This window comes from Rhinatrema bivittatum, chromosome 6, assembly GCF_901001135.1.
Source record: "Rhinatrema bivittatum chromosome 6, aRhiBiv1.1, whole genome shotgun sequence".
Taxonomy (NCBI): domain Eukaryota; kingdom Metazoa; phylum Chordata; class Amphibia; order Gymnophiona; family Rhinatrematidae; genus Rhinatrema; species Rhinatrema bivittatum.
In genome coordinates this window covers 149,752,155-149,773,688 of record NC_042620.1, presented here as the reverse complement: position 1 = coordinate 149,773,688, position 21,534 = coordinate 149,752,155, and the positions used below count along the sequence as shown (strand labels likewise).

The following is a 21,534-nucleotide window of genomic DNA, read 5'->3' as shown; positions in this document are numbered from 1 at the left end:
TAGTGAGAGGCTGGCTTCACAGACAGGGGGGAGCTGCCTGACCCTCACTCCTGACTTCCCCCATGTCCCAGCTAGTGAATGGTGTGTGGGTGAGGGGGGGGGGGGGGGGAGGATGGTGAAGTCTGAGACAGCTCCCTCCCTGCATTACTAGTGAGAGGCTGGCTTCACAGACAGGGGGGAGCTGCCTGACCCTCACTCCTGACTTCCCCCATGTCCCAGCTAGTGAATGGTGTGTGGGTGAGGGGGGGGGGGGAGGATGGTGAAGTCTGAGACAGCTCCCTCCCTGCATTACTAGTGAGAGGCTGGCTTCGCAGACAGGGGGGAGCTGCCTGACCCTCACTCCTGACTTCCCCCATGTCCCAGCTAGTGAATGGTGTGTGGGTGAGGGGGGGGGGGGAGGATGGTGAAGTCTGAGACAGCTCCCTCCCTGCATTACTAGTGAGAGGCTGGCTTCACAGACAGGGGGGAGCTGCCTGACCCTCACTCCTGACTTCCCCCATGTCCCAGCTAGTGAATGGTGTGTGGGTGAGGGGGGGGGGGGAGGATGGTGAAGTCTGAGACAGCTCCCTCCCTGCATTACTAGTGAGAGGCTGGCTTCACAGACAGGGGGGAGCTGCCTGTCCCTCACTCCTGACTTCCCCCATGTCCCAGCTAGTGAATGGTGTGTGGGTGAGGGGGGGGGGGGGGGTGGATGGTGAAGTCTGAGACAGCTCCCTCCCTGCATTACTAGTGAGAGGCTGGCTTCACAGACAGGGGGGAGCTGCCTGACCCTCACTCCTGACTTCCCCCATGTCCCAGCTAGTGAATGGTGTGTGGGTGAGGGGGGGGGGGGGAGGATGGTGAAGTCTGAGACAGCTCCCTCCCTGCATTACTAGTGAGAGGCTGGCTTCGCAGACAGGGGGGAGCTGCCTGACCCTCACTCCTGACTTCCCCCATGTCCCAGCTAGTGAATGGTGTGTGGGTGAGGGGGGGGGGGAGGATGGTGAAGTCTGAGACAGCTCCCTCCCTGCATTACTAGTGAGAGGCTGGCTTCACAGACAGGGGGGAGCTGCCTGACCCTCACTCCTGACTTCCCCCATGTCCCAGCTAGTGAATGGTGTGTGGGTGAGGGGGGGGGGGGGGGAGGATGGTGAAGTCTGAGACAGCTCCCTCCCTGCATTACTAGTGAGAGGCTGGCTTCACAGACAGGGGGGAGCTGCCTGTCCCTCACTCCTGACTTCCCCCATGTCCCAGCTAGTGAATGGTGTGTGGGTGAGGGGGGGGGGGTGGATGGTGAAGTCTGAGACAGCTCCCTCCCTGCATTACTAGTGAGAGGCTGGCTTCACAGACAGGGGGGAGCTGCCTGACCCTCACTCCTGACTTCCCCCCATGTCCCAGCTAGTGAATGGTGTGTGGGTAAAGGGGGGGGGGGGGGAGGATGGTGAAGTCTGAGACAGCTCCCTCCCTGCATTACTAGTGAGAGGCTGGCTTCACAGACAGGGGGGAGCTGCCTGACCCTCCCTCCTCCGGGGTATTGTGATCTTCCTGCACACAGTGCCCTATCCCTGATACCAGGGGTGTTGTGATCTTCCTGCATGCAGTGCCCTATCCCTATTAATACCAGGAGTGTTGTGATCTTCCTGCATGCAGTGCCCTATCCCTATTAATACCAGGAGTGTTGTGATCTTCCTGCATGCAGTGCCCTATCCCTGATATCGGGATGTGTGCAAGAAGATCACAACACCCCCGGTATCAGGAATAGGGCACTGTGTGCAGGAAGATCACAACACCCCCAGTATCAGGAATAGGGCACTGTGTGCAGGAAGATCACAACACCCCTGGTATTAGGGATAGGGCACTGTGTGCAGGAAGATCACAACACTCCTGGTATTAATAGGGATAGGGCACTGTGTGCAGGAAGATCACAATACCCCTGGTATCAGGGTTAGGGCACAAGTTCTAGTCACATTGACTGATCACATTACTTGTTTTGTCAAGCTACCAACTGTTTCCATTTCCCATCCCCCATATACTGTCAGTAGGAAACTTGGTAACATGAATAAATAAGAGGGCAGCCAATAGGAATACATATTCATTCCTAAACTGACCTTAACTGACCTGAAAAGTGTCAAATTGTATCATTTTCAGTTAGTGCGCACTAACTCCCAGTTAGTGCGCACTAACTCCCGTTAGTGCGCACTAACTCGAGTTAGTGCGCACTAATCGGAAAAAACGACTTTTAACGATTTTTTAACTAAAAAATCGTGCCTAAGACGATTTTCTTGCCCTGCCACACGATTTCTATCGTTAAGACGATATGGAAAACGATTCACATCCCTAGTGGCTACTACCCTTAATCAAGACTGTGATGCAACTCAAACATTATTCTCCACTTCAACAAGGCACAACAGGGAAATAGATTCAACAGCAATCAACGAGGGCTAGTGTGGGAAACTGATAAGCACGGGGGGGGGGGGGTGTTAATGAGGAATGGGATTCAAACAGCAACCAATGAGGGCACTGACTTTTATGATCTGGGAAACATATAAGCATGGGGTAACCTATACGGCACAGGCTTACTGGATGGACCATTTGGTCCTTTTCTGCCATCATTTCTGTTTCTAACCCAGACACCCCACAGAGAGACAGAAACTCAACATCCAGACAAGCACAGAGACATAGACACACCACTCCCTCAGACACATCACAGTCAGACACAGAGAAAGACCTTAGACACACCACACACAAACAAATACAGGCAGACACACCACACCCAGACAAGAGATAGACATATAACACATAGGGAAATACCATAATGCTTTTCTGCCTTTAAGCGGGTGAGGGATGGTTTCAGGTATTTGGATACCATGTAAAATGGCAGTCATATATAGATTTAACTATGCGCCAGTGCTTATTAGAATTAACTATCTTTCTTCTCCTGGGCTGGTAGGATTAACGTTCTGCAAATGAACATTCTGTCCTGGTTAATGTATTTTTTCCAGCACATTCCTTGTTATATACCTGAGGGTTTTTTCACAGTGTTAAATGGAGTTATGAATAAATTCATATGGCACCATAAGCCAATATGCAAACAATTGCTCACATTGCGGTGTTCAAAAGAGGCGGGTGGAATGGCATTCCCAGATCTAAAGAGCTATTACTGGGCATGTGGTCTCACGGGGGTAATGGTCTGGCTCATAGAGAACAAAAAGTGGCCTGGTATCCGATAGAGCCTTGGTTCTCAACTGGTGTGTCATTACACTTCCCGGTCCCCCACTGACCCAGCTGCTCCTCCTGCCCCAGTGAAATAGGAACTCATCCTCCGCCCGTGCTTAAAATGCTGATAGCCTGGGCGGAACACTGCCCAAGCTATCAGCATTTTACTCCATATTAACTCCATATTTTACTCCATATTAATAGCACTCCATATTAACAGCACCGGCATGGTCTCTTCTTCCTGCCCCCTGCGGCCTGGAAAAGGAAGTGGTATGCAGCGGCTGCGCACGGGAAGAAGAGACCATGCTAGGATGGGCAGCATCAACCCAAAGAAGAGAGGCACGGCTTGCAGCAAAAGAGAAGCAACATTAGCCCCCACCGCTGATAGGACTCCTTTCTCGAGGCCGTGAAGGCTGGAAGTGGAGTAGGCTTCTGCTGCTGCTAGTTTGATGGGGGGGGGGAGAGAGCGTGAGTGAGCGAGCAAGCATACGTATTTGAAATCCTGCATGTGTGTGTGTGTATGTGTGTGTGTGTGTGTGAGAGAGATAGCATGTATGTGAGTGATTGAGCCTGTATGTGTAAGTGTGTGATTGAAAATCTGTTTGTGTGAGAGAGTATGGGTGTGAAATTGAGAGCCTGTGTGTGATTGAGAACCTTTGTGTGTGAGAGAGATAGCATGAACGTAAGTGTATGATTGAGAACCTGTATGTGTAAGTGACAGAGATCATGTGTATGTATGATTAAGAGCCTGTGTGTATAAGTAAGAGAGAGAGCATGTGTGTCTGTGTGTGATTGAGAGCTGGTGGAGGTGAGAGAGCATGTGAATATGTGATTGAGAGCCTGTGTGTAAGTGAGAAAAAGAGAAAGAGCGAGAGTCTATGTGTGTGATAGAGACAGCATGTGTGTAAATGCATGATCAAGAGCCTATATAAGTGAGAGAAAAAGCATCTGTACATGTGTGTGATTGAGAGCCTAAGTAAGAGAGAGAGAGAGAGAGAGAGAGAGAGAGAGAGAGAGCATATGTTATATGTGTGTAAATGAGAGCCAGTGTGAGAGAGAGAGCTTGTGTATGACTGAGAGACGAGAAAGTTACAAGCAAACCATCCCTCCTCCTGCTAATTCAAAACAATCTCAGGGCATCTGGTTATCAAACATTCCCAGGTATGCAGAGCAAATCATTTTTTTATCCTTATTATTTTTCAATATTGGGTCTTTGTATCTGCTATTTTGAAATGTTTTATTGGTATCTAGAAATTTTTGATATGAGTTTTTAATTATTGGATATTCCATTTATCCACCATTTTGAAATAATGTGTTCTTTTTGTTAGTATGGTTTTACTGCTATTTATTTTATATTTCTTGATTTGTTTTATGAAGACTGGTGATGTTTCTCTTTTTCCTTTGTTACACTGCATACATAGACTCTGGCTTGTTGTGGTTTCCAATTCATTTTTTTCTGCATGCTTCTAGTTATGCGTTTTGATCTCTTTATTCTTTGTTAGGTGAGGGTCAGCACATGTGATTCAGGTGAGGTTTTCTGCTGGGGTGTAGTTTCTGTGTAGGGCTCTACAGTAGCCTGGCTTGCTCCGTTTTCCTAATAGGAGGTGTATTGATGTCTTAAGGCCTGATGAAATATTTTCAGTGTTGCCTTTTCTTAAGTAAGGTGTTTATTGTTTGAGTGCTGGAAACTGGTGCTGTTTTGGTGTGGGATGTTTACTATTTATGCAATTTCTGTTCAGAGTACTTATCTTTCCCTTGTGTCATTCTTAACCATAAAAGTAATACTGGGCCTTTATTTTTTCTTTCCACTGTAAATTGTAATGAGCGTGGTCTGTCATGATGGGAAAAAGGTTGAGAACCCCTGCAATAGAGGTCAAGCTTGGGGAGGGGGGATTGGATTTACCGATGTTGTTGCTATAGCCAGAGCTGCTAATTGTAGCAAGGAAAGCCGGGGGGGGGGGGAGCAAGTCTGAACATTACACATATGCTGAAAATTTGGAGGTCCATGGGCAAAAGGTTGGGGTGGTCCACACAATCCCTTTCTGCATTAACCCCATCTCAGATTAGCAGCATCAATGCTGTATAGGGATGCAGTTGAACGGCGGAAAGTAGGATTAAGATTTTTAGGGCAATTGGAGCAAGTCAATACACGGCTCATATCCTTTCCAGATATTCGAGAGGAGGACAAGGTGGAGAGCGAGTCTGAAGTCTTCTGCCAAAGTTTGGTGGAGGAACTGGGAAGGTATGGGAGAAAGGGTGGGAACCTCAAGTACTGGGCCCAGTAGAAAGAATATTAATACAAGAAGATATACCTCGTAGAGGTATTGCTCTATTTTATAAAGCTCTACAAACATGTCAAGTAGACCGTGACCCACCCCTTGGGCCTAATAGACCAATGGAATAGGGGTCTCAAAATTGAGCTGAGCCCCAAAGACTGGGAACTTACTTGGAGAAAGGCACATAAGATCTCAATTTGCAGCCGTAGAACTAAGCTAATGGTCAAGCTTCTCCACCGGCATATAGATATCTTCTTTTTTACTCTAAGTTTACGCCAGGCTCTACGGGGTTCTGCTGGTATGATTATGGTCACCCAGTTTTGTATGGAAATCCCGTCCATATGTTGAGAACTTCTGGATGCAGGCTCGGACTGAGTGTCATGTAATCCTGGGAATAGCAATTGATATAAAACCAGAATTGTGTTTGCTGGGGAAATGGGATGAACATAATCTCACTATGTCACAGCACCACTTAACAGACCAATTACTACATGCGGGGAGGTTTACAATAACCTTATCATGAAAGTCTGCTCCTATGCTGAGCAACAGGAAAAAACAACCCACACGCAAAGAAATTCTATCTTTGTACCTTAGATGTATATCTTTCTTTTTTCTTTTTAGTTTTTTTAATATTGTTTATTACTTCTGTGCCTCACACATGCCCAACTTGATCAAAACTTAATTTAATAAGTACATTAAAGAATTGTTTAAAATATTTAATGGATGAATGGTGATGCTTCATACAATTACAAGAACACCAGACCTTGGTGTCTCGTTCAATTTTTGTTATGTAATCATGAGCGCCACCATCCCCCAAATAGTCCTTTAATAAATTTTTCAAAAATTCATTTTTTTATTATTATTATAATCACCATTCATCCATTAAATATTTTAAACAATTCTTTAATGTACTTATTAAATTAAGTTTTGATCAAGTTGGGCATGTGTGAGGCACAGAAGTAATAAACAATATTAAAAAAACTAAAAAGAAAAAAGAAAGATATACATCTAAGGTACAAAGATAGAATTTCTTTGCGTGTGGGTTGTTTGTTGAGCTTGATATAGGAGTTACCCTCACACTTTGTGGATAGATATTGTTTGAGCAACAGGAAAAGGCAGGTGCATGAAATTGCACTGGTGGAGAAGCTTACCTATCTATTGAAAAGGAACATGTTGCTATATGAAAAAAGTTTGGTTTCCTTATTGGACACATTGGGCTAGATAAATGAGCAATAGGATCAATCTGAATATTGTACAAGTGAGTGTTGATGAAGTTTAAGGAATCTTTTGTGGAATTGCTGTGACAGGCAGAGAGACTTATGTATAAGATTATCTTTTCTTCTGAGGGCGTTTGTTTGAAGTGTTGGATGTTTTTTCCTTTCTTCACTTTTGTGTGTGTATAATAAAAATACATTGAGTTAATAAAAAAAAAAAAAGAAACAGATTACAGCACACCAGACACACATTCCACACCCAGACAGATCCAACCCCAGAGAAAGATGCACCACACTCAGAAACACAGGTCACACACCTCCATGGTAAGTGCTGGAACATGTTTCCAAAAATTTAGATGCTTACCAAAATTATTTTAGGAGCTGAGAAAAAATTTGTCCCACCCTACCCAATGTTTTTTTAATGCTTTTTACTGTTTTCTCTGCATTTTCGTATTTTTTAGTTTGCTCTTTTTAAAAATAAATTCTCTCATGTTTTAATTTGCTTATTTAACTTTTGTACATTTTTTTACTTTATTCTCCCTTTCCCACTTTCTGTCTCTCTCTGGCCTCTTTGCCCATTCCCCCCCAAGCAGGCAACAGCTATGATCTCTCTCCCTTGGCAGGAACCCTGTGACAGCAGGAATTCCTCCTGGGAAGAGGCCTGAGCATGGCAGATCTTCCTGGATTGTGAACCACCACAGCAGCTCCTCCCATGTCCAGCTCTGACACACAGTATGCGGCTCCCTGTCTAGATCTATCTCAGCTGAAGAAGCTCCTCTCTCAGGACCACCGAAAGAGACGTGTAGTTAAGCTGTGATGTACTTACAATGTCACTACGCTCTGGCAGCTCCCTCCCTCCTGAGCCTGCAGTGTCTCCAAGTAGCCAAATTTGTCTTCACTGATTGAACACCTGAGTTGTCACCCTTCTTGCCTTCATTGCCTCCTCTGGGAGAGCACTGCAAGCATCCACCACCTATTCTGTGAAAAAATAGTTCCTGAGTCTACTCTCTGGAGCTTCGTATCATGACCCCTAGTTCTACAGCTTCCTTTCCATTTGAAAAGGTTTGTCTCTTCTGCATTTTTAATATCTTTCAGGTATTTAAAAGTCTGTAGCATATCTCCTGTCTCTCCTCTCGAGTCCTGAAGTCTCCTCTCAAAAGTCATTTGGTGTAGACCCTGCACCATTTTGGTTGCCTCTCTTTGGATAACTTCTATCCTTTTTGAGATTTAGCCTCCAGAATTGGACTTGGACCTACTGTTCTTAGATGTTCATGATGCTGCAAAATAAATAAGTAGGCATGATATAATTTATCTATTAGTTTATTGATCTATGATGGACTGCAATTTAATGGGGACTGCTTCATTTATTGCTCTTTTTTCTTTTCATCTCATTGCCTTTATTGTTAGTACTTGAATCATGTGATTGTTCCAGTACTCATCTGTTGAGCAGTTGGCCAGTACCAAAGTTCTGAGTTGCTCTGGAAAACATTTGTGTAAATGTTTACACTGATTGCTGTCAGTTTCAACTGTATTTATCGTTTTATTCCGTTTACTGTGCACCATCGTACAAGATCTCTGTCAAGCAAGAGAATAAATCGAGGCTAGTTTGACAGAGATATGGCATTGAATTGATATCAATGTAATTGCTTTTTTTTGGCTTGAGAAGGTATTGCGACATCAGTTATAATAAAAATAATTTGGGGTTTTGTCATCCTTCCCAGCTATCCACAGGAAATATAAACTTGCTTAGCTTGGTTAATTTGGTCCAATATTTAAATTCAGTGACAATTATTTTCCAGTTTTGAATATTTTTCATGTTTGGCTTGCTCACTCTTGCTTTGGTCATCTCCTGACTCCTCTTTCTAGATCTCCTTTCAATTTGACTTTTACTTATGTATTGACTTTTTTCCTTCTGCTCCATTTCTCATCTTGTTTTCCTCATCTTTCCCTTGTGTCTCTTTTGCTCACTTCCCTTTATCACTTAACAACTCTCTCTCTTAGTCCTGGCTCCTGCCATCTCCTCTCCCAAAAGTGTTCTTCCAATCCTCTACCTCCCCTCTGACTTCCTTTCCCCTTCACCTATTCCAATTCCATCTCATTCTCCCTATTTCACCCATTTACCACCCCCTTTGCCTCAAAGCCCACTCATATTCCTTTGCCAGTGTCCCCTTCTTACTCACTCTCCCTATATAATCCTGCTCTTGCCCCAGCTTTGCTTCTTTTTTATTTCCCTTTTCACTCCCTTCCCTTGTGCCCTTTTCCTGTCCTTTCCTTCATTCCCCTCCCTGAAGAAAAAATAACCATGTCACAAAGAGAACATGAGGTTAAATGAAGAGAAAGAGCTGGAGCCTAACAACATCCCCCATATCTATCCCCTTTCCCTCCCCACAGATGTCTTATCTTGAGCTGGAGTTCAAGGAGAAGTTCAGGCTTTGCTGGCAGGCGAGAAGGAAAAAAATTGCTCTGCTTGGCAGGATGAGGATTGCATATGATTGTTGTCCTGTATGAAGCAGGCTTTCAGTGAAGCAAAAATTCACTGTAGACCAGTCTGTTCCTTAAACCACCAACACGACCATTACAACCTCAATTAAGGCAGGCCGTAAAATGACCCTCCTAATAGATTGGGATGTAGAAGAAGGAGAGTAGACTATCGCATTGCAAAGAGTTGTCCTGCAAATAGATCATTCCACACCTACAGCCATGTAGCAAACAAATAAATTAATAATTTACTGTTTGACTGCAGTGGGTCAACACAACCAGATACCTATTTATTACAAGTAATTGTGTGAAAACCTTTGTTCCCCAAAACTGACAAATGCAATACTCACATTTTGTCAATTAATTTATTTGGAACACCAAGAATACCAATTACAATATAGAAAGAATGCAGAACTACAATATGTAAATACCTGAGCAAAGACTGAGAAGGCAAAGTGTTCACTTAACACCACAATATTTTGAAAGTAGAAAATTTCTTTAGAACACTCATCAGTCTGTCCGACAAGTGATTTTTTTGGAAAGTTACAACCACTCCTATTAGCACAACAGCATTGAGTCATCATACAAAAAATACACATATACAATATTTTACTATATTTAGTTCAGTGTGGCTGCAGGTCAAGCACATACATGAGAAAAGAGATAACGGAAGAAATGCAATTCTGGGATGATATACTAAAGCAGTGGTATGCACCAAATTTTCCCCAGAGACTAAGGGCCCTTGACTAGGGCTTTAATAAAGACAAAGTAATACAACCATACAAAAAAAAAAAGAACAAAGGGCCTCAATTGGCCCCAGGTCTGCATTCTAAATATCACCGTACTATACTGACTTTGCACAGTACCTAACCTAGTCACATTTTGCACATCAGTGTACTATAGAAGAAGTCAGTCTAACACAAACATAAAATCAGCTCCATAGTCACTTAGCATTATTTATATTTTCTGTGTTTTCTTTTTCAGCAAGTGCAATAAGGTTCACACAAATGGCAAGGGCATGTACAAATTGTGCCAAAAATAAGTCTAGTTGAGAATATGTGAAAAAAGTAATCTAATTCCTTGATGCACCACAGAATTGAAAGGGGGTCCACTGGCTGACAGAGTTGAGAGGAAATACATCTGATGCAGTGTTACAGTTCAAAGTTAAACATTTAGAACAAAACTGTTTTATTCATTAAATGCTGACGAGAAAAACAAATTGTAGAAGCAACAGAAACACAAATGTTAACTATTTTATTTCTGCCTGCACTAGAAATCTAGATGATGTATTATTGTGAATATTGCCACTTCTCAAGTGGTTGAAGACACCTTGCAATACGCTCACAAAGTCTATAACAGAGGACAGCCTATGCTTTATTGCTCAATACTACTTTTGCAGGGCACTCTTAATTCTGATTGTCTTGCAGTTACCAACACTAGCCCATGCCTTTGAAAATCTGCATGTGATTTTTAACCTATGTTTTAAAATTACCTGCAATTCAAATGTATGATATCGAACTATCTCTGATCCAGAGATTGCTCTTAGGGTTAGTTTGTAGAGAGTATCATTTTTTCCCAGCACAGTCTACAGCTATCAATTATTTTGGGTTTTAGATTTTCAAAAAGAACAGGAATTTTTTATTCCAGATTTAAGGCAACATTTATTATAGCACTTAAAGTATGTTTCAAATAACTCTAGACTGGCAACCATTCTATTTAGGGCAATGATGTGAGCCAGAGCATAAAAAGTGAAAATCACAAGGCTCTACCTGCATGACAAATTTCCCAAAAATATTTGCAAATAGGAAAATGTTTAAAAAAAAACAAACAAAAAAACCCCAACTTTTGATAAATCAAATTCAAACTTCACCTGGCATGCATCTTCCACATAGAAAAAGCAGTAAGCATAGAAGTGAGAAAGATCACCGACTGGCAGATGTTTTTCTCCCTTGTGTCACTCTTTTCTGTGCGAAAGATCCACCTCAATCAGACCTTTAGAACACTGTTTACGATGGAGTATCAAACCATAATGTGTGGCTCAGGCTAAACTCCAATGTCAACATGTTTTAAGGCACAGTTGTTTAAGCTCTAGAGAAATAAGTCTGAGCCACAAGGAGAGAGCAAACCTTATTCAAAAAGGTTTTCCCTCATTCTGTACCTCTAGGGAAACATCTTTTTTATGAGTAAAGCCCATAGCACTGACCCTGACAAAAGCTACAAGACACATGGATGCTGTGAATGCAAAAACCCTGAAACAAATCCACCTGGCCAAATTTTCAAAAACACAAAAGGTCCTTCACAGTGTGAGATATTAGTCTGGACTGGCCCCTAATAATGAAAAACAAAACAGCTCAAAGTCTTTCTGGAACAGGTCCTATGTTAAATTTTGATCTGGTTTCTTTAATCATGTAGTGAATACCTCTTCAAGAGAATGTACATTGCCAAAATAAGGCTGTGTTCTACAGAAACATCTCCATCACACACATTTGTCCTCCTAAATGCAAAAGTTTTAGCTTACAGTTCATAGAATGGAAACATTTCTTAAAATCCTTTGTATGTTATTTTTGACAGATTTGTCTCATAGCTTGTCCATCTGCAAATCATAAGGGATGCAACAGTCCTTTTCTAAACTATCATCATAACTCTATAAACATTTAAGAGCAATAGAAAATGACAGTTTTCTATCTGGAGCAAACAGATTAGGTTTTCCTTTCCTATTCTAAAGTGGTAAATCAGTTACAGTATATTACCATTTGTAAAGATTTTTAATTTTAATTATAAAAAAGGGTTTCTATATTTTAATTCAATAGTTTGTGTATATACTGAAGGCTAGCTGAAGATGAAAAATTATATCCATGTTTCTACTGCACAGGTTCACTTGTTTTAGTCACTGGGACAAGTATCTGGAGGTAATGAACAGTTAAATGCAACAGCAATGCCAAAATGGCATCTTTAATTACATTAACATTTTCTATTGTATCTACATTTTAACACTTGGCATCCTGACATTATAAATTATTTAAAAAAATGTATTTATTGTTTTAGTAAACTACAGATCTTCAGCTATCAAGGGCTGAAAATACTAGATAGGCAGAAAGATATACTGCAAGTTTTACAAAAGCAGCAAACCATGAATTTCTTCTCTTTATATGATGATAACTTGCTAGCTGCTGAACTCATGGTAAATACATAATTGAAAATGCTGCACACAATATTTGTTAAATACATCTTTGCTATGTATGCTGAAACCAAAATGCTGCAGAACGTTTGGGCTGACTAAGTATGGACCAGACTGATGTGCTGGAGTGACGCATGTCTTACTATAATGGGGACAATCAGGAATTGTGAGACCTATTTATGCTGCAAGGATAAGGTGCACCATGATGCCATATTACAATGACAGGCTGTGATGAAAATGCTCACTAGCACGCAACCTGGCTCTCAGCCTTGTAGGTTTCAAAGTAGAATCAGAGTTAACTCCAGCATGAAATAATATTAAAGAAAAAGATAGTGCAACACCTTGGAACACGTAGATTCCAGGACACCAGACGGCACAGATTCACAAAGGGAAGATCCTGTCAGATAAAACTGATTGAGTTCTTTAATAAGGTGACAAAAATCAAGGACCAGGCAGGGGCAGCAGATGTCTACCTAAGCTTTAGCAAGACTGTTGATACGGTTCCACATAGAAGACCAGCAAGCAAACTGGGATGGCATGTAAGACAGAAAGCTGTAAACTGGGTGAGGAACAGGTTGAATGACAGGATGGAGAGGGTAGCAATTAATAGAGTCTATTCAGGGGAAAGTGCTAGGCCAATTCTTTTCAATACCTTTATTAGTGCCACTCACTGGGACGTGAGGGGAAAAATCAGTTGGTTTTGGAGAGGATATAAAAATCTGTAACATTATACACAACAGAAAGGGTAAGAAAAATCAGAGGGGACTAGAAAAAACTGGAGCAGCGATCATGGGTTTTAAAATGACTTTCAGTGCTAAAAATTGTAAAATCATAAATCTGGGGTGCGGAAATTCACTATTGCATATCGGTTTAAGGACAAGAACTGGAAAATCAAACAAGAAAGAGATCTAGGAATAATCATTTCAGAGGACCTGAAGGTGGCCAGAAATGTAATAAAGCAAAGGGGAAAGCTACCAGCATGATTGGTAGGGTAAGTAGAAGTATCATCAGTAGGAAGGAGGGAGGTGATATTGCTCCCTGTGTAGGTGACTAGTGAGACCTCATCTTGAGTGCTGTGTTCGGATCGTGAAGCCGTACCTTTTCTAAGGACATGAAGCAGGCTCAAGACACTTAAAATGTACTCAGTGAAGGAAAGAAGGGAACGGGAGACAGTATAGAAACATTCAAAGAATTAATACACTTCAGTAAATTGCAGGAAGGTGGTGAGATGTGCCAAAGAGAAGGAATTTCAAGGACAAGGGGCCAGGATGTGCAATTGTAGGGAGAAAATATTATACTGAGATGGCAGCAGATAACGGGAATAATCTACTAACAGATGGTAGAGAGCAGTACTGTGACAGAATTCAGGCACGCTTGGAGCAGGTCGTGCGGACAGTGGTAGGAACAAGGTTCGGAGGTTAAAATATTGTATATAACCAACCCTTCAACTACCTTGAGAGCAGAGGCAAAAGGTGATAAGAAAATAAAGAGTGAATAAAAGAAGCATGACCTAACGATACCGCAGGCCACAAAGTAACTGGATTGGCATCAGGTGGCTACAACTCTTCAGAAAGCAAATGGATTGGTGATGGCCTGGCCTGGTACTGTCTAATCAGACCTCGGTAATCTAAGAGGCTGGATGTTCAGACAATAGCCTCACTAGTTTTGATAACTGTTTAGATCATTACAAAGCTTGGTGGTAAGATAGAAGGGCTGCTAGCTGTTCGTTAAGTATGAGATCTTTTAGGTTCACCTATCCAGGATGACAAAAGCCAATGAGAAAAAAAACAGACAGACTTGGACAAGGATCAAAATCCAATAAGCTACCAAGTTTTTAAGGCTGGAGATTAGGACAGATCCTTAATAGTGTGGCCAGGAATAAATAGGCATACTAAAGGGGCTATTTGGTCTTTTTTTTCTGTCATTATCTACTATGTTACTATGACAATAGCTCATGCTGTAAGAGTAATGTTACATGGTGACACTTCTCTTTACATTTCTAAAACTTTAATAAACAAAAAACACACACATATTTTTAAGTTCTCAGAGTGTGCTAAAGCTGTGCGTCAGCTCTCACAAAGACTCGCTGCACTAGATGCTCAGGATCTAGTATATCGTCTAACACCAATCTTTTTAGACTTAACTATATCCTTCTGTCATCCTTTCCAGGACTTTCCTCCCACAGTTTGGCTTTCTGGACTCCAATCACTTTGGCAAATGTAGGCTCAAAGGTACAGTATCTTCTCGTGTTTAGTTCTTGTCCTATTTGTTTTAATCCATTGAAATGTATGGGGTTGGGAGGTAGTGATTGGGGGTTGCCAAGGCAATCAGTAATTGGTGGCAAGATACTAGAAATTTCTGATGGCTTAAATGAAACAGTAATGCAGTCCTTTATATAAAATTCTGCATCAGAAAATTTCAGCTCCTTTTTACTCTATTTTACTCAATTGTAACTGTGCAGAAGTGCCTGATCTGTCTTTTTTTTTTTTACATCAATTTTTTATTTTATTATTTGTCTATTTTCCTCTGACTCCTTTCTAAAGTTGCAGTTGCAAGTAGGTACTCTTTCAAGATGTGCAGTTTTTAACATATACACATGCACCTTAAACGCCACCTTACTTCATTAAAAGACATCAGTATGTCACATGGGCACAGCAGTTTTTTCAACATGGCACCAACAGTATTTTGACACTGAGACCAGTCTACTAACTTGTGTTATTTATAACACACACAATAAATATAGTAATATGAACTATGCATAAATGCCTACATTAGTGGCAAACAAGGAAATGACCATAGCAATGCAGGATAATGACTTCATTAGCCATCCACAGCCTAAGTATTCACCCACATTAAAAGCTGTGCTATTTACCATGAGATGCATTAATGCTGAAAATTTAATTACACCTCCAGAAGTTACATTAATGATTAATTGCTGCAGCCTTAAAAGGGCAGACTCCACTGCCACATATTTGAGGGAAACATGAGATATCATGAAGTATATTGGTATCTCCAGCAAAGTGCAGATGAGCTGTGGATTGAGAGAAATAGGGTGCAGACAGAGTGACAGAGGAAGAAGAAAGTAAGCAGGAAGGTGTGAGGCAGAAGGAGAGGCATCTCCAGCCTCCTTGCCACTTTGCTGGGCCTTCCTAAAGTATCAGTTGACCTCAATGGTTGTAATTTCTTCATTCAAGGCCATAAAGGTGACATTCATTCTCTGACAGGCAGGTCTCATGCCATACCTGGGCCTGCTAAGTTCTTGAGTTTATTACATTTTCTAGCCTCTGGGTCTTTTTAAATCACAGTGGCTGTAGTTGAATTGGAAAAATCCACCTTTTCCAGGTATTTCAGCCAAGTACCTATAAACCATGAAAAGACACATTAGAAAAGATATAATTCTTAACCAGAAGGCACAGTGGCTAAATCTCAGAAGGGATTTCTATGCCATCTTCAGCTCACTAAACGATGGCTGCTATTGATTACCCATTCCCCCCTCCCATTGCTTGCTCTGCATAAGCCAGGAGGTCCCTAGACTATGAAGGATGGTCGGACACGGCCTTTGGTTGAATTTCACTCAGCCCCTGGCAGTAACAGCAGGGGCAGCTTGACCTGGCTCACAGCAGCAACGTCAGAAGGAGCCCGACCTGTCTTGCAGTGGCGGCAGTGGAAGCAGATTCTATCACTGTCACCAGCTCGGATTCTTTAAGTCGGAAGTGCAAGTGGCAGCAATTCAGAGTAGCGTGAGCAGGGTCTGCGGGGTGCAGGGCCACCACTGACCGGCTGCTTAATGCATTGCTGGTGTTAGTGCTGCTTGTGCCGAAGAAAAGTGCAGAAATCCTCACTGGGTTATAACCCAGATATACAGAGTGTCTCTTATCTGGATTAGGGTCACAGTGGTGGGTTTTTGTTTTCTCATACCACAAATATGGCATGCTGCAAGAGGGGGAAGTAAGAGCAAGGGGGAAGGATTCACAAAGGGGATGAAGTAGAGAGGCAGCAACACACACACACACACACAAACACTTCCTCCCCCCATCCGTCTACCCTGCTTTCCCCCTCAAGATGGGCAGATATTGGGGAAGAGAGGCAGGGGGGTGGGGGTAAGGCTGCTGGGGATGTGGCAGTTTGCCAACTTTGGAGAAATCTAGAAATGTTACTACTGATCCTTTATCTGCCACACCACTACACACCCTTCCCCAGCATTCAAAGCACCTAAAGGACCAAACATGGATCCTCCTCCCCAAACCCTTCTTGGAAACAACTCAGAGGGTTTCTTTCCCTCCCTTCCCTCCACCTGGCTCAACAAACTGTGAGTAGGACTTACCATCTGCCCTCTTGTTGATTTGAAATGTCCTATGTGGCCCCTCATCAGAATTATAGAATTGCCTTACGCAGTCAGACTGAGGATCCATCAAGCCCAGTATCATGTTTCCAATAGTGGACAGTTTAGGTCACAATTATCTAGCAGGATCCTAAATAGTAGATAGATCCCATGCTGCTAACACTCAGGGATTAATAATGGCTTTCCCCAAGCCAACCTGGTTAATAATGGTTTATGGACTTTTCCTCTAAGAACTTATGCAAACCTTTCTTAATCCCAGCAGCACTAACTGCTTTTACCACACCCTCTGGCAATGAATTCCAGAGCTTAATTGCACATGGAGTGTCCCTGAGTCCTTGTATTTTTTTGAAAGAGTAAACAGATTTGCAGCGACTAGAACTGCATACAGTACTTCAGGTGCGGACTCACCGCAAAGCGATGCAGAGGTATTATGACATTCTCCATTCCTAACTTTGTTTGCCTTTTTTTTTTTTTTTTTTACACCATTGCCACACAGTGAGCCAAGAATTTCAAAGCATTGTCCACAATGACCCCCATATCCTTTTTCTGGGTGGTAACTCCCAATCTGGAACACAACATTGGGTAACTACAGTGTGGGTTACTTTTTCCTAGGTGCAACATTTCGCACTTGTCCACATTAAATTCCATCTGTCATTTGGGTGCCCAGTCTCCTAGTCTTGCAAGCTCCTCCTGCAATTTCTCACAATCCTCTTGTGATTTTACAATTTGGAATAAACTTTCTGTTGAAAATTTTGGGGACCCCTGTCATAAGCTCTCCTGCACCTCAACACTCCGCCCCCTCCTCCAACCATGCACTCTTCCCACTCAAACTTCTCTGCACTCCTTCCAGCATTTTGGTCATCGATCTCATTCCTTTTTCATGTGCAAACTTTCACCGATTCCCTCCACCCTCTCGCCTCTCACACTACTCTTTTGTAAGCTCTAAAATATTGATGAACAATGCAAGGACAGACTAGACTAGACCAAATCGACAAACACACAAGACGACAAACAAAAGGCAGTGGGATGGGAAAACAGTGAAGGAAACAGAGTGAAACCACACCACTCTCGCTTAAAGTCACTTCTTTCCTCTCCTTTCTTACTGAAAGGAATCTCCTTTCTGTAACGCATTTACCACAGGCGCAGCACTGATTGAGAGGCTCTGCAAGCCAGACTTTCATAGTTTTCTGAAGCAGGTGGAAACAGGGCAGAGCGAGTGAGCTGAAGGGTGCAGCCGCGTTGAAAACTGTGCATTCATTAACCAATGACCGTGCAAGCACTAAAACCTCATGAGGGCAGTTTTCAAAGGAATTTGCCCAGGTATCTGAACATGGTCCTACCTGCAGCCATCAACAGTAAATGCTTTGGAGCTGCAGCAAAAAAAAGGTATGGGGCCAATGATTCTGTACCCCCAGGCCCAGCAGACCCCAAATTTTCCAAGAGAAACTCCATTAGGAATTAACCCTTTCTACCCACAGGTTTTAAAAACTGCCACTAATATGCACATTTTGAATCTCATCTGTTTGGTACAGACTGTGCCAAAGCCTGATTTAATGTGTGTGTTAAGTTTGACAACTTTTACGATTAGTACATAGGCCTCCTTTATATGCATTTTTATAAAAATCTTTTTTTTTTTTTTTTAGATTATAGATGAATAGCCAAGAGCTTTCTATAGATTCTAGTGAGTAAATGGTGCGAAAGAATGCATGAAACCTGGCAATGTTAAGAGACAAGGTCATGCTAAAAATTCAATTGTTCAAACTTATTTGGTAAGAATTAGCATGTCAACTTTTTAATTCACAAACAGAGGGAGTTAGTCACAGGAAAGGCAGTTTTCAAAAGAGTTATCTGGCAGGTCTCCCCCTGGGTGGAAATTATCAGTGGGTAAATAAACGTTTTCCAGTTTCTCTAGGCAGGTATATTTACCCATGGCAAAAATAAGGCTGTCATGGAAGCAGGGGATAAGTCAGGGGAGGGGAAAACACATGTGTAAATTTGATGTTCAAACCTATGGATGAGTCTTTTGCCTCCGTTCTGCTGTCCCCAAAACAGCAGGTATAAAAGAAAGTATGCAAGTACTTTTGAGAGCCCTTGTACTTTGTAGATAATTTTCTAAAGGAAACTACAAAAAATACCTGCATACTTTGCACTAATGCAGGCAAGTGAAAAATTACCTCCTAGAGGGTGATACATTTTGTGGCTATCTCATGATAGCTGCACCGAAGTCCTATCTATATGAACACACTGGTATGAATACATAAATGCGACCACATTTTTTTTCTCATGGAAAATTAAATGACATTCAATGAATCAATATATTACGTTATTATTTTTAAAAATATGTTTTCATGACTTTGCGACAGTCCAGTCACTTGGGTTTTTCATCCCAATGATAAAATAATGAAGGCAGTATTAAAATAATACTAAATAGAAGTAAAAAAAAAATGTAAACACAGATTTCTGTATACAAACAGCTCAAAAAATTAAAGGTCACTAGTCTGCGAACTGATTGCAAAGCTCTTACTCTTCCCATAAAAAATATCTCCTGGCCTTTGCCAGCAGCCTCTAGCTACTGTTGATATAATTTGGCCCAAAACTACTGCTACTGTACGATCTGCAGCTACTTCACTCTTTAGTGTGCAGTTACAAAATATTTAAATTTGTGATAATTTCATTTGAATGGAAATGAAAATATTTCATGCTAACTCTAGTTAAAACAGTCTTAGCATGAGATATTTTTGTGCTATAACGTTTTAGTGAATGCTTTTAACATGTGATAAGGCCAATTATCAAATGTTAAATTTCTTTAGTGCTCTTTTCAGAACAGACTCCTGTATGTTCAAACATGATTATTTAAACTAACAGCTAAAACTGCTCAAAGTAGTATGATACAGGAATCTTCTATTTATCTCACCAAACAAGCACAAACCAACATTTTACTGTATGTCGATTAATCAATTTTTCACCACCACACAATATAACTTGTGATGTACTTGATGCAGCCTGCAGGGTAACTATTGTACAGTCAAATTTTACAGCAGTTTGCTAAGGATTACTGCCCAGTGTTCACATAGCTGTGAAGGCTATTCATCACTAAGAAAATCTGGTGATCTCAATCATCAGAGAAAAACAAAAATTAACATTAAAATAAAATCTGAAATACAAAAATACCTACAGGCTTTGGCTAGAATCTTAATGCATCTATATAAAATTTGAACATTCAACACAGTAACAAAGAAAATGTCTTTTTCCTTGCATGAAGTACTTGGAATGTATCATTTCAGACATACAGTTTTCCTTTTGTTCTGGTGTGTTAACTAATCATCATAATAATTCCTGCAGATTCTATAAATCCTCTTAACTCTTTTAGCATCTGAGAAACAACTTTATTTTTACCAGTCGACGTGCAGTAGGATGCACATTCCTTGCTGCTTGTACAGGTCTTGTATCTGTGCTCTTAAGTGCCGGTCTGTGTCACATCTTCAGGCCACAAAAACATAATCTGATGTGCTAAAACATTATACAAAGCAACACAACACATGAAAAACCAGAGACAGAGTAACAAAATAGGATGCTCTGTATAAATGCATTGTTCCAAAGGCCACTGTAGAAATTGCTAAAGGCAGCTGAAGGTGTGATGCAGTCTTCAACAATATACTGTAAGGGAAAGAGCAAACAACCAAATTTACTATATATCCATGCTGCAGGGTGGAAAAGCCAATGAATTATTTACAGTAAAATACACTGTGGATTCAGCATTACTAGATTTTATAAGAAATGGGTAACATTTCACCTCAGGAAAAGGATATAAAAATTACTTAAATGTTTAATACTTAAGAGTGGTGGTTCTCAACACAATCGATGGGGACCAGCTGCCTGCCTAGTTTCCAGGATATTCACAATGAATATGCATGAAATATATGTGCATATAATGGAGACAATGCATACAAATCTACCTCATGCATATTTATTATGGATAGTCTGAAAAATGGATTGGCTGGGTCTATGATGACCAGGTTGCATACTCCTGCTTGAGACACATACAAGATTGTAGAATTAAGGTACTTGACTTCAAGGAAAGCTGTATCCATCATGCACTAAATACTTAAATTTACATTATATATAATACCCACCCTCCATGAATAGCTAATTTTATTTTGACCAATCCTAACTACATTTTTAAAATAGTTCTCTTGCACTTCTTGGAAATCACCTCACATACAATCTTGACTGCATACGTTTTCACATCTCAGTAATTGGTAGAAGCCTCTTTTGCAGCAACAATAGCCATGAGTTGTTTAGGATGTGTGGAGTTTTTGCTCATTTTTCTTGGCAGAAGTGATCAAGCTCTTTCAGGTTGACTGGGGATTATCTGTGGACTATAAAGTCTTGCACATGTTTTCTTCAGACTCAAGTCTAGGTCTGACCAGGCCACTTGACATTCACTTTCTTCTTGCTGAGCCACTCTATGGTCACTTTTGCTTTGTTTTTAGGATTATTGCCCCAATGAAAGGTGAATCTTTTCTCCAGGCCTATGGCAAACTGGAACAGGTTTTCCTTCAGGATTTGCCTGTACTTTGCATCATCCATATTTCCCTTGATCTTCCAAAGCTTCCGTGACTCTTCTGTGCAAAACATCCTTACAACATAATGCTGCCACCACCATGCTTTACTGTAGGGATGGTGTTATCAGGGCAATGTGCTGTGTTTGTTTTATGCAGGGGCAGTTCTATCATGAGGCAGGGTGAGGCGGTGGCCTCAGGTGGCAGAATTTTGGAGCGGCAAAAAGTGCCCGTCCAAAACACCTCTACCGCAGTCGCCACCTCACCCTGCCTCCAAAGTCAAACATCA

The 21,534-nt window shown here is 41.5% G+C and overlaps 1 protein-coding gene across 1 annotated transcript in view; it reads right to left on the bottom strand.

Moving 5' to 3' along the window:
- Positions 1 to 14,776: 14,776 nt before the first annotated feature.
- Positions 14,777 to 21,534, bottom strand: part of PGAP1 (post-GPI attachment to proteins 1) — a 283,616-nt gene continuing 276,858 nt past the window's right edge. The window contains exon 27 of the mRNA XM_029606060.1: positions 14,777 to 20,340. Coding sequence (XP_029461920.1) covers positions 20,202 to 20,340 — 139 coding nt within the window. The 3' untranslated portion in view covers positions 14,777 to 20,201. The remainder of the gene's footprint in view (positions 20,341 to 21,534) is intronic.